This window comes from Theropithecus gelada, chromosome 6, assembly GCF_003255815.1.
Source record: "Theropithecus gelada isolate Dixy chromosome 6, Tgel_1.0, whole genome shotgun sequence".
NCBI lineage: Eukaryota > Metazoa > Chordata > Mammalia > Primates > Cercopithecidae > Theropithecus > Theropithecus gelada.
The window spans coordinates 17,298,368-17,321,918 of NC_037673.1; the positions used below are offsets into that span (position 1 = coordinate 17,298,368).

At 40.4% G+C, this 23,551-nt stretch overlaps 1 protein-coding gene across 2 annotated transcripts in view; it reads left to right on the forward strand.

Moving 5' to 3' along the window:
* BASP1 (brain abundant membrane attached signal protein 1) overlaps positions 1-19,913 on the forward strand; it is a 60,570-nt gene extending 40,657 nt beyond the window's left edge. For both annotated transcript variants that reach the window (XM_025387690.1, XM_025387689.1), the window contains exon 2: positions 18,299-19,913. In XM_025387690.1, the coding sequence (XP_025243475.1) occupies positions 18,308-18,991 (684 nt within the window). In that variant the 5' untranslated portion in view covers positions 18,299-18,307 and the 3' untranslated portion in view covers positions 18,992-19,913. The remainder of the gene's footprint in view (positions 1-18,298) is intronic.
* Positions 19,914-23,551: the final 3,638 nt, after the last annotated feature.

The following is a 23,551-nucleotide window of genomic DNA, read 5'->3' on the forward strand; positions in this document are numbered from 1 at the left end:
AAGATGGAAATAGTTTGGAAGAGACACTGTCTGCTGAGGTTGCTTTAAACAGAGTCTCTCCTGGGACTTAGAACACATTTTAAGGCTCATTCTCCCTTTTGATGGTTTCTTGGAGACATTTTTCTGTAGTGGATGCAGGCACTTGTATTCCTGGTTGGCATTCATCTTTTACCAGTGTGAGGAGGCTGTTTTTATCATTGTGAGATTTAGTAACATTTACTTGTTCTTAGAACCTACAGATTATATAATGGATATTGCAGGCTGTAAACTAGAATTTAAATATTAAAAAGAGTGATTAAAAAACAAAACAAAGAGTGATTGTTTTTGTTGTAATTGAGTCAATTCCTATTGTTTACTTGTTTTGAATGTAGTAATTGGTTCCATCGATCTTTTACTTAATCTTGAAATTCAGAGTTACTCTCTATTCTACATGAATGGAGCTGGGAAATGGTTCTAGGTAAAGGAAGGTAAAATGTGCTGAATACCTAGTGTGTGTGGCGAGCTGAACTATATCCTTTACTGCAAATATTCCATTTAATGCTAACAACCTCCTCCCCTTCTATTTTCTTCTGTAGGCAAAGTTGTGTTCACTGAGGCTGACTCCCTGCCCCAGGTCACATAGCTGAACGTGGTCTCTCACCCCCTTGCCTATGTGCTTTTTTTTCACAGAATATATTGGATCAAGATCCAAAACTTATTGGCAAGCCATCAAAGTTCTGCTTGAACTAAAAGAGGAAAACCTGTTTTCTGAAATGTGAACTTTAATTACTTAAAATGGAGGCTTCTGAAAACAGTATTGTCTCACAGGGCAGGCTGTAAACCTTGAAACAATGGAAGCCTCATGTTGTGTAAGAACGGAGCTTACAGAGCCAAACAGCACTGTTCCTGTGTTTCCCCCGCCAGTGACAGGAGCGTCTAGGGTAGCAAGGGGACTGCCCAGGGCCTGGTGTTGGCATCGGAGGGTTCTTGAAATCGCTCACACTGCTCTTGCTTTTCCATACAGGCTGCTTATATCTGGCCTCCTCTGGCTAAACTATGGTACTAACAAGATGGCAGTTGGCTGATGGGGAAATTCTGATAGGGAGAGTAAGCCTCGGTCATTCCAATTTATGTACGGCTCTGGTAGCAAAGAGAACTCAAAGGCAGTACATCTCTATAGCTGATGAGATTTCACTGGGGCCAACACCACCTGTTTTGTGCACGCTCACTTCTCAGTTAGACTTGGCTAGGTTTTCTGCCGTGCTTGTTTTTAGCTTTGTAACCAGCAGTAATCACACTGGTCTTTGGGATTTTCATGTTTCAGGTTTTACAGATGATGCAAAAGCATTCATTGATTCAAAGTCACTGCAAATGCTATGTATATGTATTTCTCAACATGCGGCCCCTGCACTACTTGTTTCGGTGTTACCTGGTCAACTTGGTAGAAAATAGATTCTTAGGACTCATGCTGAGCCCACTAATTAATCTCTCTGGAAAGAGATAACACTCCCCCCATCTGCATTTTTAACAAGCTTCTCAGATGATTCCTATATACATAAATTTCACTCCTACTATTAGACACATTATACAGAAATATTGGCAAACAAGAGGTTGAAGTGACTTTGTTTTGAGTCACATCATGAGTAACGGGCAGTTGGTATTGGATTCTACTTTGTGTTTCATCCTCGAGTCTGGGGATGAAATGCATCATCTCTGGAATTCCACGGGTGGGGACAAATACCCTCCGTTATGTTTTTAAATGTCACAGCCCTCTGGGATTCACACCTTGGGTGTTGCCTTGTGGCTCAGTGCCTGTTTTCTTAGGTAGCTAAAAGGCTTGAATTTGAAGAAGGCAAAAGTGTGGAGCAGAAAGTGAGCATGGACAATTTGGGGTGAAGCATTTGCTTGAGAAATCTGGGGAGATTTGAATTTATAAGGAGGGGCCAGATGACAGATGTCATTGAAAGTCACACCATGCTGTTTGAACTCAACACGGCAGTAGAATCTGGAAATGGCACAGTGCATATGTAGTAGTCCATTTTCATGCTGCTGATAAAGATATCAGAGACTGGGCAATTTACAAAACAAAGAGGTTTATTGGACTTATAGTTCCACATGGCTAGGGAGGCCTCACAATCATGGGGGAAGGTGAAAGGCAAGGAGGAGCAAGTCATATCTTACATGGATGGCGGCAGGCAGAAAGAGAACTTGTGCAGGGGAACTCCCATTTTTAAAACTATCAAATCTCGTGAGACTCATTCACCATCACAAGAACAGTGCAGGAAATACCTGCCCACATAATTTAATCACATCCCACGGGGTTCCTCCAGTACACATGGGAATTGTGGGAGTTACAATTCAAGATGAGATTTGGGTGGGGACACAGCCAAACCATATCAGCATACTATTCATCTTTGGATTGAATACATTCTTTTATTAATTTAGCAAACATTTACCAAACCCCTGTTAGTACTGAACATGACAAAGGAAAAAGCAGATTCTTTGTTTAGTGTGTCAAGGACATACATAAAGGATTTTAGGATGGTTTTCACTGAAAATCATTAAAATATGAAATAGCTTTAGGACTAAAAATACTACATTTGCTGTTGGTGCCAAAAAAAATTGATACATTAAAATGTCAATATGTAAGAATTTTAGGTGGTCATAAAACGTGTGAACCAGCCCTTTATTTTTGGAGACAGGAATTACAGGAAATAAATTGCAGTTATTTCTGGAGTAGGCAGGCCTCCCCTCTTCTCCCTAATCACCAGTCTGTCTTTGTTAGGTGGCCACATTGATCGAGCCTGTAATGGCTGCAAGCCCATCATGGTCTGTCTAGTCCATTAAGAAGCAGCAGAAATATCTCAACTGCTCTAAACGTTTTCCTTGTGCCTTATTTTGAGTTCTGTTTGGAGAATTCTAAGTTAGTTGTGGTGATATGATATATTGGTTTCCTGGTCTATTAAAGAGAGAAATGGAACAGAAATGATCTCTGCAGTTTGCATTTCCTGAGAAGGTTGTGGTTCACTTACTCTCTTTATTGACCAAAAGAGCAGGTGATTCATGTAAAATCATATGTTAGGCGGCAGTAACTGGGGCTTTTGAAAGGACCACCCTTTAAGTGCAAATAAATAACAACGTGAACACACAGCAGACTCTAAAAAGCATATTAGACTATGGATGAGAATGAATAATGTATGCTTTGTGATAGTGTTTGCTACATGTGGCAGGATGTATTAAAAAAGAAGGAAAAACCCTCTGCATTAGTGTCTATGCAGTCAACCTTCCCTTTCAAGGAGAAGCTTAACTATTATCTGCCACCTCTATAGTAGCATTATCAAGTCAGGGTTTTATGGTTAAATCTTGTAGAATCAATTAGGAAATTCACCTTTAAAAATTGGTCTCTACAATATGCACCTAGTAACAAAAGAAAAAAAATCTTGACAATATCATTGCAGTGATTTCTGCATTCTGGTCTTTAATTATGTGATGAGTCCCAGTGGCAGAGAGTTTGTGGTCATGGATGGTACCTGGAACTTGACCACGTCTCATTTAATGCAACGGAAATTTCCATTATAATTTAGCTTATTTATTTTTTTCTACTGCTAGTGAAAGGTAAGTTACATAACCCAACTTACAGTCATGGACTCTTTCATCTTACAAGTTTATAATTTGAAAATTAGATGTTTCAGTCTGTAGTGAGTCTGTGATATTTATCAAGTACCCATTGTGCATTAACAACCATGAAGCAGAATCTTTGTTCTGAAGCCTCAGATTTATGTTGAATAAATATTGAAGAAACGCCCTAGGTCAAGATTCAAGTGAAGTCAGGCAAGCCTATTTTACTGCTAGAACTTTGAACACAATACAACAATATAAAAGGGTTAAGCAGGCCTGGCTGGTCAGGTGGTTCACACCTGTAATCCCAGCACTTTGGGAGACCAGGGTGGGAGGATTGCTTGAGCTCAGGAGTTTGAGACCAGCTGGGAAATATAGTGAGACCCCCCATCTCTAAAAATTTTTTAAAAATCTATTTTATAAATAAAATTTAAAAGGCTTAGGCAATGATTATTTAGATAAATGACCAAAGATAGATGGTTTATCTAAAGACCAAGACCAGATTGCATAGTAAGGACAGAATAAGAAGTTCTTAAGAATTAAGGTTTGTTTTTTTACATTTATGTAGTGAATACGTATGTGGATGCTGACTGTGCATTTCCTTATCTCAGAAGCTCCTAAAACCATTTATAATGCAGCAAGCCTGTTGCTTTACTGTTGCATACCCGTTGTTTCACAATAAGACCTCTCCAGGTTTAGTGGTCACTGTGGCAGTTCTTCAGCATTTTAGTTGTTGAAATGTCTCCCCTTTTCCCAGTACTTAAGAAATCCTAAGTGTTGTAATAGAGAGTACTAAGAAGGTAAGTGACTGCACAATGAAACACTGTAAGGTAAAGGGCTATTTCAAAGATACATGATCTAACGTTTACTATGTGGAGATCGTGTGGAGCCATTACTCTGGAATAATTCAGATTTAACCATATTCATGTAAAAGAGAGCATGTTGAGTTGGAATAACCATCCAATTTAGAATTTATCTCATTGGCTTCTCTCCTCCCCCATCTGCATAACAAAGTGTTTCACTTCAACAACCATCCCCACTTGCCTTTCTGAGTCTCCCAGAACTTTGCCCTGTCAAGATTCCTCCCTCAACTTTCCACTTTAGTTTTGATTTTTATCCTTTGTCTCATCCCATCTTCCCATAGATATTTTCAGTTCTTGCAAATCCTTGTAAACAAATAAAAGTCTTGCCAAAATGGCACATTTCTGCCATTAACCACACTCTTTGGTATGGACCATTGTGGCTTTCTCTTCTGGCACGTTCTGTGCTCTGTGAGCCCTTTCAAAGAGGCAGGTGTCTTCACTCCTTTATCGAAGTGACTCTGAGGTCCGTTGTGGACAGCCCGTCACTGGATCAGTTTGCGCCATCTCTGTTCTCATCTTTTGTAACCTTTTTGTAGCAGCATGTGCCTCCTCCAAGCTGCTTTGTAAAATTTTCTCTTTTGATTTTTGAGACATAATCTTTTCCTTTCTAACTCCTACAAGAGCTGTTTTTCTGCTTTCTGTCATCTAAGTAGAGATATTTTCCCTATGAGGCAATCTTTATAGATTTAGAGTCCATCTTTTCTTATTCCTAGTATATGAGAGTCCTCTCCTTCCTCTTAAATATCAATAGGGTTTTCTGATAATCTCAATTGGATATTTCCTCTTTGTTCCCTTTGACATAAACACTTTGCATTTCCGCATCCTCATCTGCAGAAAGTGTATTTGTTCTTCAGGGCAACTTATCATGATGGCTAAGAGACCTTAATGTTAACCTGGTTGAGTAAGCCAGAGTGCCTGTATTCACCTCACACCTTCACAAATAACTGGTTGGTTGATCCTGGGTAAGTTATGTACCTGCTATGTGTCTTAGTTTCTTCATGCTAAAGTGGGGATAGTAATAATTTCTCCCTCGTAAAACTGATGAGATAACTAATGAGTCGATATGTGTAAAGATTAGTATCAAAACAGTCTTATGCTGAGTGTATATGAATAAGTATTTTTTATGTTTCTACTGCCTCAGACTCTACCTTCTCTATAAACCTTTCTGATCCTGATCTCAACTAATCGTCATCTCTTCCGGTGAAACCGTTGCTTTTCCTTCTCCTGATAGCGCCTGACTTACTCTCATTTATATTTTAATTGTCTTCATGCCTTCTCCCTCTTGCTAGAGTAGGCTCTTCACTCACTCATGTTCCCTGTCACGTCTTACACCTAGCGCACAGTTCAAAAAAGATATTTTCTCACTAAGATCAAATCTATTTTTTTTTTTTTTTTTTTTTTTGAGAGGGAGTCTCGCTCTGTCGCCCAGGCTGGAGTGCAGTGGCGCGATCTCAGCTCACTGCAAGCTCCACCTCCCGGGTTCACGCCATTCTCCTGCCTCAGCCTCCCGAGTAGCTGGGACTACAGGAGCACGCCACCGTGCCTGGCCAATTTTTTGTATTTTTAGTAGAAACGGGGTTTCACCATATTAGCCAGAATGGTCTCGATCTCCTGACCTCGTGACCCGCCCGCCTCCGCCTCCCAAAGTGCTGGGATTACAGGCGTGAGTCCCTGCGCCCGGCCCCGATCAAGTCTATTTTTCTAGACTAATTGAAATCACTCTGGATGCTGACTTCTACAAATTATATTGTGACAGAGTCTCATTGTGTATCTTTATGGGGTACAAAGTAGTATTATATATATTTTTTGAAACATTTCTTTTCTTTCCTTTTTTAAAAGAGACAGGGTGTCACTATTTTGCCCAGGCTGGTCTCAAACTCCTGGGCTCAAGTGATCCTCTTACCTTGGCCTCCCAAAGTCCTGGGATTACAGGCATAAGCCACTGCACCCCACCTGGTATTACAATTTTTGAATAAAATGTGGAAAGATAAAATTAAAGTAATGAACGTCTCTCACCTCAGATGTTTATGCATTTTGGATTTTTGACGAAAGATCCCCAAAGACCCTGTGCCCGTGTGTGTGCAGGGCTAGACTGGGCTTCATGAAGAATAATGGAGGCGTTTCTTGTGATTCAGCTTCTTTTGTATCAGGGACTTTCTGATTTTGTAGATGGAACTCTTCTGATCACCTCTTTGGGAAAATTTGGTTGTAGGAGTGTGAGTGTGTGCTGCTCTGCGTATGTGTACTTTGTTCCCTCAAGTTTGTTGCATATCTTTATCATACTTTTTTACACTGATGAACATTTTTATTGTGACGAGGTAATAAATTGTCTTGAATGTTTTCTCTCAGTTTTTACTCATGATATTTCAAAGGTTTACCTAGAAACTTAGGCATGGGTTGGCAGCTCTTAAGATAGTGTCCTCTCCCGAGAGGACATCTGCATCCTCTAAATGATGGGGATGTTATTAGAATTGCTAAGTATGAGCCTTGGCTGAATCAGACACCGACAACAATAATTTCAACAATGGAAATTGCCACCAGGCACTGAAGACTTGACAAGTCACTGCGACAGAGCACATACTGGTTGGAATACTAAAAATACACATGGGCTACATTACCTTTATTTCACTTTCCTCTTTTAGAATAAAAATTTCAACCTTTTAAAAGAAAAGGGCCAGTCATTTGTTGGAAATAGAAATTGCTGGACATAAATATTTTAGATTTCTTCTGATAGTATTGAAAATACTTTGTATGTGTTGTGCTTTTTTATTCTTTGTAAATTCTTTTCTTTATGTAAAAAAGAATTTTTTTCCCTCTTATTCCAACATTTGCTTCAGGTAGGTTTGACCAATAACTTGCATTCTTTCCACTTGCATAATTATAAACCCAACTTGTTGGTGATGGATTTGCATGTAGATGCAACTCAGTTGTAAGTTTATGTGTTACTTAAAAAAAATTGTTAGTGAATTGGCTGGTATATAATCCTTGTTAACTTTTGCAGCTCTGAATTAGTAGATGACAGTTGCTTGTCCAAGGGTATACAGTTAATATGCTGCAGCCACATACTGAACTTTATCATGAAACTTTGATTCATTTTCTGCATCTTTGTAAGCAGATATATTTTTTTCTGGTTATAAGAGGGAAACAGAATGAAAAGGAGATGACTTCTTGTCTTGATTGCATGATGAAGCTGCAATCAAACCAGAAATAACACTCCAGTCTCTGACACATATTGTTGCATATTTATGTTGGGTTTTGCTATAGACTTGGAGCCATCTTCTCCATTATCATCTGTCTGATCTCATCCTGAATAACTTTATTCCGCTGGTTCTAGATGAAATGGTAATAAATCCAAATTTGCATTTTCAAAGTAGAAAACTTTGTAGTGGATAGGACCTTTGTATGATTCAAACTGCCCTATATAGGAAGTGCTTAGATATTATAATAATCCAGGGAAAGAAGATATAAGTAGGAATGGCATGTAAAGTAGTGAACATAGTAACTTTCAGATCATATGGAGAAATTTGATGTCATTTTCTTATTTTATATAGCCGTTAATGTATGCTAATGATTCTTACTACATTACAGAACCATGTTGTTGTCCATTGACAGAGCAACGTAAATGTAAAAACGTGTTAATGAAAAATCAAATTGGAGATGTCGTGGAGTATGTGGTAATTATGGGAAGGACACAGTGCAGGTAACCCCCTTGGCCTGGGGGTGGATAACTCCTGGAAATTGTGTCATTGTGCAAGGTTGCATTTTCTGAAGAAGGGCAATGGTATATTGGGGACTTGCATTTTTCATCCAAAAACCCATTTAATGCAACGACTTGGATAACATATTAAGTAATGGATATAACCAACAAAGTGCTACTGAAATGAAGTTTCAACAGTCCACAAATGGTGAGCGTCTGCATATCAAACCTTCTGAAATTAAGTATGTAGGCTGAGATAAGCATTAACATTTCATTACCAATGATTTTGCTTGCCATCAAAATGCAGAAGAGCTCTTGAGAGCTATTTGGATGACCCTGGTCTCTAGAGGGCATCTTTTGGAAGCCTGATGCCATGTCATCACTTAGACGTGCCACAAAGCACTGAAATCCTCTTAAAGGTGGTAATGGTAACACTATTGTTTTTCCTACTTGATACTCCTTTTGAGCCAACATGTCTCCCTTTCTTGCTCTCCTATGTCCAAACAACCTATTTAATAAGTGTTCTATTTAAAAGACTAAAGAAAGGAAGTAATAAATGATAGCTCTCAGAAAGCTCACATTTCATTGGAAAGCTGTTAGAACAACTTCCAGCTCAAATGTTAATTAGATACCATTCTGATATATAGGGTTGTGCCTTTATGTGTCTTTAAATACTGCAAGTGTCTTGACCTAAACCCAAAGAATGCATAGGCAGCAGGACTGACCCATGTGTTTTCACTCGATACCAGCAAAGGGATTTGAGAACCCTTAGTCACTGCAAGGGGTAGAAGTGTCTTCTATTAAGGACATAATAAGTCCTGCTGAAGACCAGGTCAGTTCAGTGACCCCACTTGCCACAGCAGTTGTGGGTCAAATTGGGTTCCTCTGGTAGCATCAGAGAGCAAGGGACACCACCCGCTTGGGATTCCCAATTCATACACCGTTGCTGTCACTTTGGGGCAGAATGGAGGTATGATTTAAATCCTACAGTGCGAGAAATTTTCACTCTAGTGTGCCTCTGACAGTGTCCTGCTAGAGAAGTTTAAGAAACAGTATATGTGGCTTCAATTTCCATAAGCTAAAAATGCAGAAAAAGATTATGTCTGGTGGAGGAGTAGATTTTCAGAAAAAGCAGTTTTAAGGAGGATGAAAAGAGAATTTATTCAAAATGAGAGGCGTTATCTCTGTTCCTTCCCCACCTCTCCTTCCCTTGCTTGCTCTGTTTTATCTCCCTCTCTCCTTATCTCATTTTCACTCTTGCTCTTGTTCATATAAGAGTAATGAATCTTCAGCTTGTTGTGTTTGAATTCACCGTGACCTCCTTGTTGATATTCCTAAAGTTGGCATTAAAAGCTATATCTGGGGCGGGGCATGGTGGCTCACGCCTGTAATCCCAGCACTTTGGGTGTCTGAGGCAAGCGAATCACCTGAGGTCAGGAGTTTGAGACCAGCTTGGCCAACATGGTGAAACCCCATCTCTACTAAAATACTAAAAATACCAAAAATTAGCCAGGTGTGGTGGTGCACAGGTAATCCCAGCTACTCAGGAGGCTGAGGCACGAGAATCACTTGAACCGAGAGGTGCAAGTTGCAGTGAGCCAAGATCGCGCCACTGCACTCCAGCCTGGGTGACAACAGCGAGATCCTGTCTTTAAAAAAAAAAAAAAAAAAAAAGGCTATATCTGACCTGGAACTCTTTCCCAATGCAGGAACTCCACACATAATCTTTCAAAATGTTGCCTGTGGATAGCTCTGTAAAAATGGTGATATACCCGGGTTTTGTAAGTGGTTGTATTGTGCTAGAAATTTGGGCCTGAGAACTTTTTGCACTTTGTTTTTCTTAACATTTCTACTTAACACTAACTGAATATCACATTAGTTTTCGAGAATTGTGATTAGCCCTTGTGAGATTGATTTAAACTGTATTTGAAAGGATAATTTAAAGTATCTGTAGGCTGATATTACTTAGCATCGCATAAAAGGAAAAGACGGTTTGGTTATTTTCAGGAAGCATGCTTGCTCAAAGAGCTTGGGCACAGGGCAGGTCTTGCAAGGCAGGACCACCAGTGGTTGGCAGATGACCCATCAAAGTAGGTAAAGGGGAAACAACAGAGTGTCTTCCACAACCAGGGCACTGTGAACTAGTTCTGCATGAGCGAAGCTGATGAAACCTGACTTTTCTGACAGTTATGAGTCTATCTGAGATGTCTTCAATGAGCCATTCCATCCTGACTCATTCCTTACAGAGTTGACACATGATTCTGAAAATATTTTCTAAATATAATTGAAAACGTTAAAAAACATTCTATGCTTTAATAAATATTTGGATGTCATGTTACCGTTTTTATTTGTATTTTTTTGCCTTTTTTTTTTTTTTTTTTTTTAGACGAAGTCTTGCTCTGTCACCAGGCCCCAGGCTGGAGTGCAGTGGCACCATCTCAGCCCACTGCAATCTCTACCTCCCGGGTTCAAGCGATTCTCCTGCCTCAGCCTCCCAAATAGCTGGGATTATAAGCACAAGCACTCTGCTCCTGGCTAATTTTTGTATTTTTAGTAGAGACAAGGTTTCGCCATGTTGGCCAGGCTTCTCTTGAACTCTTGACCTTGTGATCCTCCCACCTTGGCCTCCCAAAGTGCTGGGATTGCAGGCATGAGCCACCGCTCCCAGCCCTTTTTTTTTTTTTTTTGCTTTTTAAAATTATTTTTTTATTTCTAATTTTCAGCAAGCTTCACATAGTGAAATGATGTATGAAGACATCTAATCATAGTAATAGCAGCTGGTTGTCAATTTAATCTTTAGGGTGTAAGATGATATGTTTTTATGATAGTGATTAGCAGATATATTGAACTCTATTGATAATACCACTTTTTAAAAAATCTTGCATTGCATTTTATTTAGTGCCAGAAGCATTTGTAAAATTACTTTTCCCCCTAGAAAGAGAATGCTCCTTAAGTATCTTCGTTTTACTGATTAGGAAATTTGAGATCCAGAGGGTGACCACTGAGTCTCATAGCAGTTTGTTGACAGTGGAGACCAACCCCCAGCACACCTACCATTTTTAGCACACTTCATACTGAGTGCTAGGTGGCTTGTTTTTCACAAAAGTCAAACAAATAAAATATTTCATAATTTATTTTTTCTTATGTGGCATTTGGCTATCTACTCTTCCACCTTTATTTTCTCAAACTGAAAGACTGAATTTTAATACAGTAGGCTGTGCTATTGGAGTGGTTTAAGGTAAGAAAAAATGTAAATGCATATTAGGAAAGTTCTGGATGAGCTGGTCATGTCAGCAGCCAAATCATGGTTGTTTAGTGAAATGATTTACTATTAAGTGTGTACAGAGGGGATCCTATTATAGTTTGTAAGAACTGTAGTGGTTTAGTGAAATTCTTAGCTATTAAGCGTATACAGAAGGGATTTGGACCCAGTGCATCCTGTGGATTCTGTGTACAAAATAAACACAGCAGAAGATTTGAATGGATAAGGAGTATCTTCTGTGTTCCCTTCTGTGTTTCTCCAGTATCTTCCTGGAGAAAAAGGAACAAGCAATTGGAAAACTTGGTAGAGGAGATTGTTTTTATTACAGAGTGTCTTCATTATGACATCAGATTTCAAATTATTTCTCACCTTTACTCTCCCAAAGAAATTTTCATATTAAATTTAAGCTCTCAATAGTAAGAACGAATTCACTTTTTCTTTTTTTTTTTTTTTTTGGTTTGTTATTATAGAAAATGCATAGGACCACATTTTTTTCCTCCTATGAAGTTGAACATTAATCTTATAAATAGGATTTTCTTCTGTAAAATAAGAAATACTTGTTAGCTCTGAGACTCAACAGAATTATTTTAATTTGCTTTGGAGGAAGAATTAAAATATAGTTTTTAGGCCATATGTTCGTTCTTTATTTTTATTTATTTTTTTAACCAGGTCCTCTGAAGAAACTAAAGTGTAGTTGTCTCTGAGGACAAAAACAAACAAAAAACTTCACCTTACCTTGCCTACCTAGCTATGAAGTTGCTCTTTTATGTGCCTTCCTAGGCATAAAAAAGTTAGAGAAACTCGTCTTTAGAAGTTTGACGAACGTTCATAAATGTACGCTTTCATTTATTAGGGAACAGGATTTGCTGCCAATAAGCAAAGAAAGATTTGTGTCAGGACTGAGTGTGTAGTCTAAGCTAACATCAGTTATAGGAAGTGAGGCTCAGAAGGTGATAGGTATGTATTCCACGGATGCAAATGCTTTTTGAGTTTCCTGGCAGGTGTAGGCAAAAAAGGACCAGGCTGGTGTGATGGGTAATCACCTCCAACCCTCCCTCTGACCTTTCCAGGCCTCCCTCTGATTTTCCTGCTTTCCAGCCCAGGTTGCTCTGATCAACTCACGGTGCTCGAATAGCACATTCTCTTCTCTCTTCACCAAAAAGCAGAACTTTAACACAGTTCTTCCAGAATATCTGTTTCTAGCCAGATGAGATTAATTAGATGGAGCCTTGGTTTTATAAGGTGGAAGGGAATAAAAGTAGTCACAAGATAGTTGTGGGGGATTTTAAAGATGTAAGTTAGTATCGTTATTAAGCTATTTGACGTATGATAAAAGAACAATATTCTTCTGTTGGAAGTGGCAAAACAAAATGATATTTGACAGTGTTAGCTTCACTCATAAACATGGTGTGTTCAGCTTATTAGCCAAGATAAGGTGCAGACCAGGTTTTTACCCTTTACATATGAAATTTGAGGCATTAAATGAGTAAAAGAATTGGGATTCCTTTTCCATCTTGGTGATCAAAACACTTTTCTCTTGTTTCCTTGGACCAAGTGATGAAGAGGTGGGTGAGGGGACAGCAAAAAATGGAATTACATTTCTTCTCTTTGTTTATTTTTGTTTTTTGAGACAAGAGTTTTGCTCTTGTTGCCCAGGCTGGAGTGCAATGGCGCAATCTCGGCTTACCGCCACTTCCACTTCCCAGGTTCAAGCGATTCTCCTGCCTCAGCCTCCCGAGTAGCTGGGGTTATAGGCATGTACCACCACACCCGGCTAATTTTTTGTATTTTTAGTAGAGACGGGGTTTCTCCGTGTTGGTCAGGCTGGTCTCGAACTCCCAACCTTAGGTGATCCGCCCGCCTCCGCCTCCCAAAGTGCTGGGATTATAGGCGTGAGCAACCACACCAGCCCCCTCTTCTGTTTCTCTGATCACTCCAATACTCGTTCTAACTGGGAGGAGTGGATATAACTAATCTGGTTTTTAATCTCTGTGTAGAAACTGATTTCTTGGTAGAATGGACTGTTAACATATTTAGCAAGTAAAATATTAATCTTAAGTAGGTAAAATATTCAGATCGAAGAAGTAGAGATTTTACCCTTACAGTATGGTGACAACAGATAACTGTAAAAACTTCTTTTTCAAATAGAACCAGCAGGGGCATGCATGGAACACACATACCAAACATCTTTCTGATCACATTAAATATTTTTAAAAGATGTTAAATGTTCTTTTCATTGTGGTGCTCCTGATTCTAGAACTTGGTGTGTGGAACCTGTGTTCTAACTATTCTGTTGGAGTTTACAAGCAAAGAATTACCTAAGAATTTTCAAATTAAATGATGGGGCAAGGAACTAACGTTTTTGCAGGCCCTGGAAATGTAAAATGTTGTATTCACATGGCCTCACATTAAATTCCCATGAAATTGACGTTTTTAAAAAAAATTATTTTAAAGGAAACGAAAGGACAATGAGATTAAATAACTTGCCCAAGGATTCTGGGTGGGTGTGCTGTGGAGGTGGGATTTTTTTTTTTTTTTTTTTTTTTTTTTTGAGACAGAGTCTTGCTCTGTCGCCCAGGCTGGGGTGCAGTGGCCGGATCTCAGCTCACTGCAAGCTCCGCCTCCCGGGTTTACGCCATTCTCCTGCGAGGTGGGATTTTTATACCCTGCCATGACCCAATGTCCAAAGTCTCCTTGAAATTCAATTCTTGTCCAATATTTACCAGATTAAACTCAGTGAAATTCCTCTCTCTCCTACTGTTTGTGGTTATTTTCTATGCCAATATTAATCGGTAAGCCTGTCATTTTGGCCCTTGTGGCATCGAGTTTCTTTAAAGTACAGCTTTTTTGTTTGTTTGTTTGTTTTTGAGACAGAGTCTTGCTCTGCTGCTCAGGCCAGAGCGCAGTGGCTGATCTCGGCTCACTGCAACCTCCGTCTCCCGGGTTCAAGCCTCCTGAGTAGCTGGGATGATAGGTGCGCACCACCACGCCTGGCTAATTTTTGTAATTTTTGTAGAGATGGGGTTTTGCCATGTTGGCCACAATGGTCTTGAACTCCTGACCTCAAGTGGTCCACCCACCTCGGCCTCCTAAAGTGCTGGGATTACAGGTGTGAGCCACCACACCCGGTCTTTAAAGGACAGCTTCAGAATTTGCTTTTTTCTGAGACGTCATAACAGAGGTCAGTTTTAGTGTTTGCTTAATACATAAACACATAGAGCTGAGGTCAGTGCATTCAGCATTGGTCTGAATTTTGTTGCTGTGCTGCTCAGTTTCTAGTGAATTTCCTAATTGTGGAGAAATGCAAAGTCAGTCTCGGCCCTTTCAGTAGAGCTTTGGTTTAGTGACTCTCAGCATGGATTACCTGTTGCCATATTTTTTTTAACTGCTTTATTTTAATCTTAGAAGTTCCAACGTCTAACTTTCTGTACCAAATGATTTCTTTCAAAATTAGAAGTAACAGAAATGAACGAAATCGTCTGGGCATGGTGGCTCACACCTGTAATCCCAGCACTTCGGGAGGGCGAGGTGGGCGGATCATCTGAGGTCAGGAGTTCAAGACCAGCCTGGCCAACATGGTGAAACCTCATCTATGCTAAAGATACAAAAATTAGCTGGGCGTGGTGGCAGACTCCTGTAATCTCAGCTACTCGGGAGGCTGAGGCAGGAGAATTGCTTGAACCTGGGGAGGCAGAGGTTGCAGTGAGCCCAGATTGTGCTGCTGCTGCACTCCGGCCTAGGTGACAGACCGAGACTCTGTCTAAAAGAAAAAAAAAGAGAAAAGAAAGAAAGAAAGGAATGAAATAATTTAAACTGTGTGCTCATTGCTTTCTCTTAGTAAAAAGCTCCTCTGGCAAATAGGAAGATGAAATGTTGAGAGGCAGAGGATACTCGAAATACTGAATTTCTTCCTTATTCCCTCAACTTCTGAGCTACCCCAGGTGGCACCATCCTTGTAACCCAGGTGTGTAACATTACCGGGCTGAGAGCTTTGCCCCATTGCCGGCTTCTCAGCGGAGTTCCTTCTACCCCCTCTCTGGTGCCTTCCTGCCTTACTGAATTTTGCTGGACTTGGCCTTTGCTTGTAGTACAGCTCCATGAACTCAGCTAGTAGGATTTCCTTATGAGTAAAAAGAAGAAGGTGAATGAATAGCATACTACTCCATGGTGCTGTTGAGATCACATATTGTATGTAATATATTTGTGAGTAGGATTGTGCTTGATACCTAGGAAACAGTTAATAGATGTTATAGGCAAGGTCTTCACCCATATGGTCTTGGGAAATAATGAGATAATCCTGCCTTTTCAGGGTTCAGGTGGGTCCTATGAGCCTCCCTCTGATACCTCAATATAACCAGTAGAGGTAAATTAGCAAAACGCCAGGGGCGTTTGTTAACTTTATTTGAAAAACAAACTGGATTGAGACATATTTTCTTACTTATAACTTGATTATGTGTGTTCATTTTTGACCCAGAAACAAATCGCAGCTGGGCATAAAACAAAGACTAGAATGTGGCCTTAACTGTGTGTCAGAGAAGCCAATTTTAGTAACTCAGATTTTAGGTTTGTAACCCAACATGACTTTAAACCTCTGGGGATTGCTGTATAGAATTTCATGCTGTGGGTGTCGGAAAGCAGCACCCATATTATACTTACAGTACCCCCTATGTTTGCACGTTATCTTAGCGTCTGTAATTTCTAAGTTGGTGTATTGGTTTCTATTACTGGATTGAGAGAAGATCCTAAAGGCAGACTTGTTAGGTTTCCTGTTTCTTATTTAGCTCAACCTAAGGGACCCAAATGTATCTTGAAATATCGGAGCTGAAATTATATTTGGTATAGGCCATTCGTGCATCTGACAAGAATTCCATGGAAGAGTTATAAACTACAGTTTAAAATACTGATCCAGTTTATGTCTTTATATTTTCATGTACTGCTGTGTGATTGCTTAGAAGATGAAAGTATATTTAATTGTATTTTTCGCCACATATGTTTGTTTCTCCTTTTGAGGGAGAAATAATCAAAAGTTAAATCCAATAGAGCCTGTCTGAAGCAGGTTATGACTAATTGCCCCTCCCTTTTCTAAAAAGAAGGACATGTAAGAATCTTAGCTAAAAAAAAAAAAAAGACCTTTCTTGAGAATATGAATAGTATTTTAGTCAAATTTCAGTTTATTGCTTTTCTCTTTCCCCAACTACTGAAGTCATTCCAGATAAATTAGCATATAGAGTGGTGAGAAAAATTTTGACTGAAGAATCATTTTCTTCCACCTAAAACTCGACTTTTAATAAGATAAATGTAGGTTATTTCACTGTCATGAATCTTGATTCCAAGGAGGTAATAAATAAACAGCAAATCTTTCTCTTCTAAATGAGGGATGTCTACATTTGCAAAGCTGGCAAAGGAGTTATGTACAGTTCTGCCAGTGGACCTGACCTGGGCAAAACCAGGTGGTCCGCCCTGCTCTTTCTAACCTCCCTTGGGGTCTACGGTGAGGCTGACGCCTTCTCCTGGGCTCTTCTCATTTGTGGGACTAACGAGGATAGTATAATGTGATTTCTGCCATGCTTCATCCAGGAAAAGCAACCAATTTTCTTTGCAAAAGCAACATTTCAGCGGGTTTTCACTGATGTGTGGTGACAGAAAAATGGACTTGAAGGAAAAAAAAAAGGACACCAAGAGCCTGTTTAGCTATGGCCATGGTTCTGGAAGAAATTTATTATTTATAATTTATTATTTATCTGGTTTAATGCTTGGTTTTCAGTGGAGAGAAATTCAAGATTCAAATACAAATAGGGTTTCTTGTGCCAGAATGAAAGCAGCAGCCTCAAAATGGTTGTTAATGACCATTGAACGTGCATTTATAGTTTGAATTCTAACCAGGAAATTGATAATGAAGAACAATTTTATGTTACTACGGAGCTATTTTTTTTTTTAAGCTGAAAATACCTTGAAATGAATTGATGTCAGACACAGCCAGCAGGAGACACTGGCATTTTCATAACTGCCCCTGCTTGGTAAGAAGATAGACTGAATCCTGTTTACGTGTTTGAAGATGTGTTTGCTGATACAAAACACACACATATGTAGCAGAGAGAGATTGTAGTTTGAGATTATTTTCTAGAAATCTGTGATTTGTGCTTTATTACAGCTCTGCAGTTTCTCCAGCAAGCATTTTAAAATTGCGACGCCTTTCTGTAGCTCTAGCCTGGGTCTAAGATGGCTGCCCCTGCCATGCTGCACACGCCTGTTCCAGGCTTGGTGTTTGCATCAGACATGGGATGGCAGATGAGAAACAGATAGTGCTCCTCCTCTCAAGGGTTGACAAGCTTTGCCTCTAATCACTGATTCTTTGATCTCAGCTTATTATTCCCTCAACTGGCTATGATTAGAAGCTCCACAACTGAGCTCCTTAATTTCTTGACATATTGTTTTAAAAACTCATTTAAAATTATGGCAGAACCCACTTAACTGAGCTCCTTAATGTTTTTGAGTTTTAATTTTTTTTACTTTCAATTGTGTAATAACAGTGTAATATAATAATTTAACTGATTACCCGGGCATGGTGGGTGTACCTGTGGGCCCAGCTGTGTGGGAGGCTGAGGCGGGAGGATCCCCTGAGCCCAGGAGGTGGAGGCTGCAGTGAGACGAGATCTCACCATGGCACTCCAGCCTGGGTAACACAGCGAGACCCTGTCTCAAAAGTAAATACATGAATAAATTGAATTTAACTGTGCGTAACTGCAGTTTACCATGCCACCCCTTTGGGGTGTGCAGTGCAGCAGGCCCAGAACCCCATGCTTTGCAAAATGTAGCTTTTTGTGGTCCCCACACTTGTGTAGTAACCCCTGTTTTGTTTTGTTTTGTGTTTGCTTCCAGAACTCCAAGATGGGAGGCAAGCTCAGCAAGAAGAAGAAGGGCTACAATGTGAACGACGAGAAAGCCAAGGACAAAGACAAGAAGGCTGAGGGCGCAGCGACGGAAGAGGAGGGAACCCCGAAGGAGAGCGAGCCCCAGGCGGCCGCGGAGCCCGCCGAGGCCAAGGAGGGCAAGGAGAAGCCCGACCAGGACGCCGAGGGCAAGGCCGAGGAGAAGGAGGGCGAGAAGGACGCGGCGGCCGCCAAGGAGGAGGCGCCGAAGGCGGAGCCCGAGAAGACGGAGGGCGCGGCGGAGGCCAAGGCTGAGCCCCCGAAGGCGCCCGAGCAGGAGCAGGCGGCCCCCGGCCCCGCTGCGGGCGGCGAGGCCCCCAAAGCTGCCGAGGCCGCCGCGGCCCCGGCCGAGAGCGCAGCCCCTGCTGCCGGGGAGGAGCCCAGCAAGGAGGAAGGGGAACCCAAAAAGACTGAGGCGCCCGCAGCTCCTGCCGCCCAGGAGACCAAAAGTGACGGGGCCCCCGCTTCAGACTCAAAACCCGGCAGCTCGGAGGCTGCCCCCTCTTCCAAGGAGACCCCCGCAGCCACGGAAGCGCCTAGTTCCACACCCAAGGCCCAGGCCCCCGCAGCCTCCGCAGAAGAGCCCAAGCCGGTGGAGGCCCCGGCAGCTAATTCCGATCAAACCGTAGCCGTGAAAGAGTGACAAGGACAGCCTATAGGAAAAATAATACCACTTAAAACAATCTCCTCTCTCTCTCTCACTATCTCTCTATCTCCTCTCTCTCTCTCGCCTCTCCTATCTCTCCTCTCTCTCTCTCCTATACTAACTTGTTTCAAATTGGAAGTAATGATATGTATTGCCCAAGGAAAAATAAAGGATGTTGTCCCATCAAGGGAGGGAGGGGGTGGGAGAATCCAAATAGTATTTTTGTGGGGAAATATCTAATATACCTTCAGTCAACTTTACCAAGAAGTCCTGGATTTCCAAGATCGCGTCTGAAAGTGCAGTACATCGTTTGTACCTGAAACTGCCGCCACATGCACTCCTCCACCGCTGAGAGTTGAATAGCTTTTCTTCTGCAATGGGAGTTGGGAGTGATGCGTTTGATTCTGCCCACAGGGCCTGTGCCAAGGCAATCAGATCTTTATGAGAGCAGTATTTTCTGTGTTTTCTTTTTAATTTACAGCCTTTCTTATTTTGATATTTTTTTAATGTTGTGGATGAATGCCAGCTTTCAGACAGAGCCCACTTAGCTTGTCCACATGGATCTCAATGCCAATCCTCCATTCTTCCTCTCCAGATATTTTTGGGAGTGACAAACATTCTCTCATCCTACTTAGCCTACCTAGATTTCTCATGACGAGTTAATGCATGTCCGTGGTTGGGTGCACCTGTAGTTCTGTTTATTGGTCAGTGGAAATGAAAAAAAAAAAAAAAAAGTCTGCGTTCATTGCAGTTCCAGTTTCTCTTCCATTCTGTGTCACAGACACCAACACACCACTCATTGGAAAATGGAAAAAAAAAAAACAAAAAAACAAAAAAATGTACAATGGATGCATTGAAATTATATGTAATTGTATAAATGGTGCAACAGTAATAAAGTTAAACAATTAAAAAGAAGTAATAAAGACTATTGGGTGTTTTGTTTGTTTTACTTCTCTAGTCCCTCTCAATACCTACTTTATCAGAGAACAGAGCACTGTATTGGCCATTTTTCTGAATATATTTGGATAGAAGCAAAAAACAGACCGGTCACGGTGGATCACACCTGTAATCCCAGCACTTTTGGGAGGCCGAGGTGGGTGGATGGCTTGAGCCCAAGAGTTGAGGACCAGCCTGAGTAAGATAGTGAGACCCCACCTCTATTAAAAAAAAAAAAAAATGTGAACATTATTTGTTGAAAAAAGTAGCTAGGGCAATGTCAGTAAACTATCTCAGAAGAAGTTAAACTGAAAACTTACTGTGTCTGCATATGCACCCTCTAAAAATGTGACTAATCAACTTAAGAAGAAGAAAGATTTTGAATAAAATACATTAAAAGACAATAGATTTGATCTTGAAGGCTAGGAAAAAATGAATGACAGGTTCTTATAGAAACCTCTGTTTGTAAATTGTGGCACCACTAATGGTTATTCTGTTCTATCCCATCCCCTACTTTTATTTTTATCATATTCATGGTAGAGCCAGGAAAGGCGACCTGAGAATTGTGCCACGAGACAGCAGTGTTGCGGAAGCAAGCATGGTACTGGCCTTTATGGTGACCGAATTTCGGTCCTAATTTTGCCACTGGTGACTTGTTTGGCTTTTAAGTCACTTCCAACCTTCCCAGACCCTCCTTGTGTTACCTACAAAAGGGTGTAGTTTTTATGATCTCATGGTCCCGTTTAATGGTTTGGGTACATACCCGGTGACAATTTAATGTCATGATGCTATGATGCATCATGGGATGTCTCTTTCATGTCTTGATTCTCCAAAGCTCACAGAGTAATGAATAGCAATTTCATAGTTTAGAAAGCTCCAGTATAGGAAATGTCCTGTGGAATGTGGGAAGGCCAGTGCAATGGAATTGATTCTCAAAGGGACATTAATGACACAATGGATTCAGACAAACCTGGTTCTATTCTTATGGGTTACATTACACAATGGTTAAATAAAAAAGGAAAAAAAAAAAATCTTTGAGTATTTTGGGAGTAACCTATAGTCTGGCTCTCACCTCACTAGGAAAGAAAAAGTGGCGAAAGTATTATGTAAATATTATACCCGTTGGGTTCAATTGGTATTTATGATCACTTTTTGGCACTTTGGGTTCTTGTTTCTACAGTGAGATAAATTTGAATTCTTAATGCTTGAAAGCACAGCATACAAGAAATCTGTAAACACAGTAACCACCAGGCAACTGTTTTACATAAGAAAAAAGAAGGGGAATGTCCAGGGTATTACCCGTGTGTCCTCGCATATACAAAATAGCTTGGGGGGCCGGATGATGGTGATGGAGTGGTAAAATATTCAGTGAACCATGGGGGACATTTATATAGTTACTGATTAAATGCCATGCATTTGTTGCAGAAAAATGTGCTTGGTGGAAGTAATATTTTATATATTCACTGTCTTCCCCACTTCCCCTTCTAAAAAAAAAAAAAAAGCTAAGCTTTTTGGTGATTAGAACAATCAAATCAGCCTCCCAGTTTAGCATTTATTACTATAAATTGCTATTTTTTGAATAAATGAAACAGACATTTTTCTGAATGTATTTGGAGTTGCAGAGTAGAATAATTAAAATCTGAGCTATATATATTTATTTTTCTTTTTTCTAACTCCATTAGGTGTTGAAGCTATTAATTAAAAAGTGTTAGAAATGTAATCACCAAAATGTTTAAATCAGAATTTTAACCCGGCCATGGTTCATGACACTGAATTTTACCATACTGAAGAAAAAAACTTGAGCTGTAGTTTGAAGTTATATATGCAGCAGAAAATGTAGTACGTGTGGGAGTAATTGGCTCAGCCAGGAAGGGAACAACGTCAGGCACCATGTTAATTTGGATTAACCTAGATTGTTCTCGCCTCATGAATGGTTTAAGAGAAGGGACCGCACAGGCTGTGCTGAACAGGCAAGTCAGAACCATCGGGGAAATTACCACATATTTGCTTCACTAACTCAGGGATGTCCCTCTCCTCTATGAAGAATGAAGGGTTCCAAGGGTCTAACGTTCATTTATGGGTGCCTTTGTGCATACTGCAAGGAGGAAACTATGAGGAATCCACAGGAACTTGTACAGGGATGCCTGGTTTGTCTCTCCACTTTGAAGATCCTTTTCGGTAGCTGATGCTGCCACTGCATGATGGGAATAGACTCTGGTCCCCAAGAGCTGGCACGTGCCATGCATCCCAGGGTGGCCCTTCCTGGCCTCAACCCTGAAAGAAGGCCATCTTCAGCCTGTTCCTGGCCATATGGAGGCAGAGGCGACATTGGCACTCCAGGAACATCATTCCCCATTCTTGGAGAATCTCCCTTCTGGAATCAAGATGTAGGTCTAGTGGACAGTAAGGACTTGGTTGTCAACTACTTGTGCTGACAAAACCTAGACATACTTTAGCTGGGTAACTTCTTTACCTAAGTTGGGTAAATTATTAGGTACCAGCATAGCTAAGGGTACTTACTGAATTGCTAACAGGAAGTTTGTTTCCATAAAGCATCCTGGGACTTTAATTTTCCTTGAATGAATACCATCATGGTATGACGAAACACAGTATCTTCATTGAAACACACATACTAGTTAGTGTCCATGATCAGAGCTAACTGTAGGACATCAATCTTAAGTTATTCTTTCATAGATAGAAGGCTTATACACATCCAACAAATTTTAGTCAGGTTTCATCTATGAAAAAAACTTATTTATGAAATTTCCTATTTTGGTGTTTTCCAGTTTCTCATCTCAAGATTGATGGGATTAATCTCCATCCTTTTGATTTCTATTCTGCTATTTGGGAAAGTAACTGGAGTTATTTTGAGCTTTGTCTTAGCTCATTTGCATAGTAATGAAAACTGGATACTCAGGAGGTAATCTTAAAAATGTACCAAATGGCAGTACCGCTAGTAGTTGTGAGATTAATCAGGTGAGCTTTTACATTTATCCTCATAAAAAGAGGCACAATTTGCTTGATTTGTAACTGACACTGATTTGGCTTACTAAGTAGTTAATATTTTAAATATTTAGCTCAGAGAGTGCTATTTGGCCAGAGTGTCATGTATTTTCTCAATGCTATCTCCTCACAGAAAAATTAAAAGGGCAAGGTAGGGAGTTTTTCATGAAGTTATATTTCTTTGATTTTTTATAAATGCTATCTCTTACCACGATCCTATATGCTTTCTACTGTTTTTGTTTGTGTAAAATTTTTTAGAGAGTCTCACTCTGTCACTCAGGCTAGAGTGAAGTGGTGCAGTCATAGTTCACTGCAGCCTCAAACTCCTGGACCCAAGCGCTCCTCTTGCCTTAGCCTTCTGAGTAGCTAGGACTGCAAGCAAGTACCAACAGGCCCAGCTAATTTTTTTTTTTTTAAAGAAACTGGGGTCTTGCTATGTTGTCCAGGCTGGTCTCCAACTCCTGGGCTCAAGTGATCCTTCCCAAAGTGTTGTAATTACAGGCCTGAGCCAACATGCCCAGCCTCAACCTTTTTAACGACAAGATTTATTAGTAGTGTATAAAATCTCAAAGTCCGGGGAATCACTGATTTGGTACATTTCTCCAAGTTTTGCTCAGT